The 5,949-nt window shown below is 41.4% G+C and overlaps 1 protein-coding gene across 1 annotated transcript; it reads right to left on the bottom strand.

Moving 5' to 3' along the window:
* Positions 1-1,029: 1,029 nt before the first annotated feature.
* On the bottom strand, positions 1,030-5,261 carry LOC102142254 (arginine-fifty homeobox-like). The gene is given in 4 exon segments (XM_073993203.1): positions 1,030-1,169; positions 1,172-1,891; positions 1,894-1,956; positions 5,162-5,261. Coding segments are annotated over 4 exon segments (1,023 nt in total).
* Positions 5,262-5,949: the final 688 nt, after the last annotated feature.

Below are 5,949 nucleotides of genomic sequence, written 5' to 3'. Positions count from 1 at the left end.
CATTAAAAGTGGATGATAGTGTATACTCACTTCCACAACACATATACTAAAATCAGAATGATACAGAGAGAAAAGTGGATGATGGCTTCTCTGGTTACCTTGAAAAAAAAAATTCTTTTGAACTGGATAACCCAGCTGGGTGCGATGGCTCACTCCTGTATTCCTAGCACTTTGGGAGGCTGAGGCAGGTGGATGATGTTAACTCCAGGAGTTCGAGACCAGCCTGGGCAACATGCAAAACTTTGCCTCCACGAAAAATACAAAAATTGGCTGGGCTCGGTGGCTCATGCCTGCAATCCCACACCATGGGAGGTCAAAGTGGGCGAATCATTGGAGGTCAGGAGTTCGAGACCAGCCTGGGCAACATGGTGAAACCCTGTCTCCACCAAAAACACAAATATTATCCGGGCATGGTGGCATGCACCTGTAATCCCAGCCACTAAGGGGGCTGAGGCAGGAGAACCACCTGAACCTCGGGAGGTGGAGGTTGCAGTGAGCCAAGATTCTGCCACTGCACTCCAGCCTGGGTGACAGTGCGAGACTCTGTCTCAAAAAACAAAAAACAAACAAAAAATTAGCCGAGTGTGGTGGCGGGCACTTGTGGTCCCAGCTACTCAGGAGGCTGAGGTGGGAGGATCACCTGAGCCCAGGAGGTCAAGGCTTTGGTGAGCCATGATTGTGCCACTGCATTCCAGCCTGGGTGACAGAGTGATTCCTAGTTTTAAAAAAATAAAGTGGATAACCCTGAAAACCACTGTCCTACTTTTAGAAACTCCAGGATAGTTTTGGGAGGGGAATTTTGGAGTCTCATTGGCCATGTAAGGGACTAGGAAGGCTTCTCAGGGAGAATTGTGGGGCTGATTGCGTAGTGCCCAGCTCTACTTGGAAATCTCTTTTCACAACATTTCCATGGAAATCAGAGACACAGACCCAGATGTTTGGGTTAAAACGAAACAAAGGAAACAATAGCTATGTACAAGAGGCAAGAAGACCTCTTTTTAAAATGGTCCATATTTATTAGTACTCTGGTCAGAGAAATTCAAAGTCTACCGTATTGGAGGTTTTCTGGAATTCCAGGCTGTCTGTTAGACTGTAGGCTTCAAAGCTTTGGCTTGTCATACTGGGCCAGGTTTGTGTGGGAGATAGGCCTACAGCTGGACCAGCAAAGTGCTGAGAGAGAAATCCTGTCCTCCTACCTGGTACCTTGTGGGTGAGAGATACTGATACAGACAGTGGAAAGAAGAGCTGGATATCTCATTCTCATCAGGAAGATTGTACAGTTCTATGATTTGGGATATGTCATAGGCATCGGAGTACAGAGCAGGAACTGGGGCCACCAGCCTCTCCCATTGAGTATCTTGCATTTGGAAGTCACTTGTGGGACTTTCAGTGAAGGTAGAGTTCCAGGCCCAGTTGGAAGGGTCTAAGGGCTGAGGTGGAAGGGAGCTGTAGAAATCTGAAACTACAGGAGAAAAAGCATAAAGACTGGGGGGTGTTCAGGGGAAGGTGGGCACATTCTTCTTGAATGGAAGGATCTGGTTTGCTTGCTTTGCTGATTGCTGCTGCTTCAATCTGAATTGCCAGTTCCTGAACCAAGCCTTTACTATTGACTCCAGTAGGTTGAGTTTCAAAGCTAGTTTCTCCTGAAGGTTTCTATCTGGGAACACAGTCTGGCTAAACAGAGCTTCTAGCTCTTCATACTGTTGGTGGATGAACGAAGTACGTTTTTGATGCCTTCTCCATGTTGCTGTAGTCCCAGCTACTCGGGAGGCTGAGGTGGGAAGATCACTTGAAGCTGGGAGGTTGAGGCTGCAGTGAGTGGAGACCATGCCACTGCACTCCAGCTTGGATGACAGAGTGAAACTGGGACTAACTGGATCCTGTGGTGGTTCACCTTCATGTTGGAATCATTCCTGTTGATGATGGATCTGAGTGGAAATTCTCTGGCTGGAAATTCTGTTCATCATGGTTTCTCAAATCTGTCATGAATCCCCTTAGACTAACCATTTTCAGTCCTGCGTGGTGTGTCTCTCGCTGGAAATGCAGTTTCCTTAGTGTATCCAAAAGTTTTAAAATAACAGCCGTATCCAACTCAACAATAAAAGAACAAATAACCCAATTAAACAATGGGCAAAGATGTGAATAGACATTTCTTCTAAGAAGATACATAAGTGGCCAATAAGCACATGAAAAAGATGCTCAATAAATATCATTAGTCACTAGGGAAATGCAAATCAAACCCACAACAAGATACCACTTCACACTCACCAGGGTGGTGAATAAAAAAGACAGACAATGACAAGTGTTGGTAAGGATGTGGAAAAATTGGATGCTTGTGGGAATGTAAAATGATGCAACAGCTTTGGGAAACAGTTTGGCATTTCCCCGTAAAGTTAAACAGAGTTACCATTCGATCCTGCAGTCCCACTTCTGGATGTATACCCAAGAGAATTGGAAACATATGTTCACACAAAAACTTCTATACTAATAATGTATACATTATATCTATACAATGGAATATCATTCAGCCATAAAAAGGAAAGAAATATGAATACTTGATACGACAGGAATGAACCTTGAAAGCATTATGCTCCGTAGACACAAAAGGCCATATATTATATGATCCCACTTATATGACATGTCTGAAATAGACAAATCCATAGAGACAGAAGTAGGTTAGCGATTGCCAGGGGCTGGAGGGGAAGGGGAAAGGGAGTGACTAATGGATATGAGGCTTATTTTTGAGCTGATAAAAATGTTCTGGAATTAGATAGTGATGGTTGTACAACTTTGTGAATGTAGTGAATGCACCAAACTGCACATTTTAAATGGGTGAATTTTATGATATTTGGATCACTGTAGATCTCAGTAAAAAATCCTTATCCAAGATGATGATAACACCTAACATTTATTGAAGGGTAGTGTAAGAAATTGTGCTACAAGTTTTATGAATTATTTAATTCTCTTAACAGTCACAGGGGTATGTGACTCTTATTATTTCTACCTTACAGAGGGGGAAACTGAGGCTTACAGAGAGTTACTAATTTGTCTACGTCACACAGCTTTTAATGCCAGACTTCAGTTTTGGTTTGATACCAGACTCGGGTTTTTACCACTATGCACTAGAGCCTCTGTAATAAGCATGACTAGACTTTGAATAATTTCCTGTTCTCTCTGTATTTGGGTCACTGGGTTCACCTTTGGTGTTTTTGGACCTTTTGATATTTTATTCCTTCAGGATTCTATAATTGGATGCTCTAGTGACCAGGAATAGGGAAAGATCTGTCTGGCAGTCCACTCCTCATCTCTCACTTCAATAAAGGACTTTGTTGAAGGCCAACTCCATCCCCTGTTTGCTCAAACATAATTCACTTGGAACAGCTCTTTCTAAATGAAAGCCCTCCTTTTAGAGGTTCTCCTTGAACCGTATCCTTCTTTTTTATAGCACCTATTACAGTCAAGTAAAAATTTGATTAATAGCTGTCTTCCTCACTAGCCTACAAACTTCGTGATATTAGGGACCAATATAGTTTGAATGTTTGTTGCCTCCAAATCTCATGTTGAAATTTTGAGCTCCAGTGTTGAAGGTGAGCCCTAGTGGGAGGTGTTTGAGTCATGGAGGCTGATCTTTCATGAAAAGCTTTGTGCTGTCCTCATGGTAATGAGTGTCTTCTCAGTCTATTAGTTACCAGGAGATTTGATTGTTAAAAAAGAGCCTAACACCTTCTCTCCTCCCTCTTTCTCCCTCTCTCATCATACGATACATGGGTTCCCCTTTGCCTTCCACCATGAGTAGAAGCAGTCTGAAGTCTTCACAGGAAGCAGATGCTGGCGCTGTGCTTCTTGAATAAATTAGCCTCACGTGTTCCTTTATCACAATGCAAATGAACTGAGGCAGGAACCTGTCTGCTTTGCTCACTATTGTACACTCAGAAAGTAGCCCTGAGCACACAGTAAGTACTCAGTAAGTATCAATTGAATAACTAAACACCAGCACAGTGTGAAGATGTCTGCCATTTTCACACTTCTCTACTGTCCTCTACTATACAGGGTTCCTTTTTAGAAATGTCTATGTTATTCCTCTGGCTTCTGGATCCAGTGCTTAAGCTCAGCATGGGAGTGCTTCAAGGCCACTGCTGGCTTGCACTGTCGGAAAGTGACGCACTAGTGGAAGGCTTTGGCTTCGGTTCTAACCTCAGAGACTTCTCTAAATGTTTCCCATGTGTTGTGCTCCTTCACTCTGACTGGGATTTTGGCTATCACCTAATTCCTTGCCTCCACTAGCCCTTATGACTGTCCATAATAACATTTCCCATGAGCTCCCCTATGATGCTAAAAAATTTTACACCTGGCAAATCTAACGCCACCACCTAACTGGTTAAGCATGTACACGGCAATATTCCCAGAATAGAAGCAAGCTGAACAATCCCAAAATGTTAATTTCCCTAGGTTATACAGCAAATAAGTGATAGAACCAGAATGAGAAACTTACTAGATTCTGAACTTTTTAAGGGATCTGTTTTGTGTATTTGTTTTCCTTACCATGCCCGGCACAGTCCCTGGCACTATTAGGAACTCATTAAATATTTCTTAAATAGAATCCAAAATTCTTTCTGGAGGGGACTCACATTCTCTTTTGCTTCAACAGATTCTCAAACCCCTCAGTATATCTCCCCTCAACTACTCTTTCTAAGTTTTTATAAGTTTTTAGATGTGATTGGAGCACCCAAATTCCAATGATGCCTAACCAAACCCACCAAAAGAGTCCCACTTTCTCATTTTTCATGTTACTATTGTTGGTGCCACCATTTTTTATCCACCCAAGGTTGAAATCCACTTTTTAAATCTTTTTTATTCCACAATGAGTGGTTGAGTCCTATAGATTCTCCTTGTATAAAACCTTTGTGTTTTTCTTCATTTTCCACTGCTACCAGCCCAATGTAGACTCTCTATCTTTCAACTAGACTTACTGTGATAACAGCTTCTGATTTTCCCCACCTCTGAGCTCTCTCAAATGTGCTAGAGAATGGTTATTTTTTCTGGAATAATTTTTCTTACTCTGATAGGCTTTTCTCAAAAACTTTCAACAACTCCCCACACTATTTTGTCCAAATTAAAATCCCATGGAATCCAAAGTCCTTCAAAAGTGATTACAGCTTACTTTTTTGTCTTGATCTCTGCCTTTTAGGAGCACAATTCTCTGGGCAAACCAAAAGGTCCTCTTCAGCATTCCCTGGGCATTCCCTAATTCCCCACTTCATGCTACCTATGATTTATTCCTTATGCAAAAATGTCTATATCATGGCCTGAACATCGCAAATGAAAGCTCATCCCAGAATTTTTTCTTGATTCCTGCCCCCAAATGAGGTCTTGTCATCTTTTGACTTTGGAATGAGGAGTCAAATTTTTGTCACTCTTCTGTGGCATATCTGCTGTGTGTTGTAATTCATGGTGTGGATGGCATCTCCCCTAGGAGACAATCAAGTCAGATCCATGACTTACACAATTTTGTACCCTGTACCACCAAGCTAGTGCCTTTTAAATAGCAATTATGGAATTTAAATAGCTTGTTTTTTTTTTATCATTCATTTCTTCTATTTACATACTAAAAATCATTTCTTTGTATTCAGCATCTTACAAAGCTGATAAGTCATGTATCTAAAGCTCATTGCTCAGTTCCTTCATATACTCTATGGACATAAACTGTTTAATAAACAGACAACATACAGAATGGGGGAAAAGCTTTGCAATCCATGCATCTGACAAATGTCTAATATCCAACATCTATAAAGAACTTAAACAAATTTACAAGAAAAAAACAAATAACTCCATTAAAAAGTAAGCAAAGGACAGAACAAACACTTTTCTAAAGAAGACATACATGTGTCCAGTAAGCATATGAAAAAAAGCTCCACATCACTGATCAATAGAGAAATGCAAATCAAAACC

The sequence above is a fragment of the Macaca fascicularis genome, chromosome 6 (genome assembly GCF_037993035.2).
Source record: "Macaca fascicularis isolate 582-1 chromosome 6, T2T-MFA8v1.1".
In the NCBI taxonomy this organism is placed as follows: Eukaryota; Metazoa; Chordata; class Mammalia; order Primates; family Cercopithecidae; genus Macaca; species Macaca fascicularis.
Note: the sequence above shows the minus strand (reverse complement) of the source record. Positions and strands in the feature narration are given on the sequence as shown.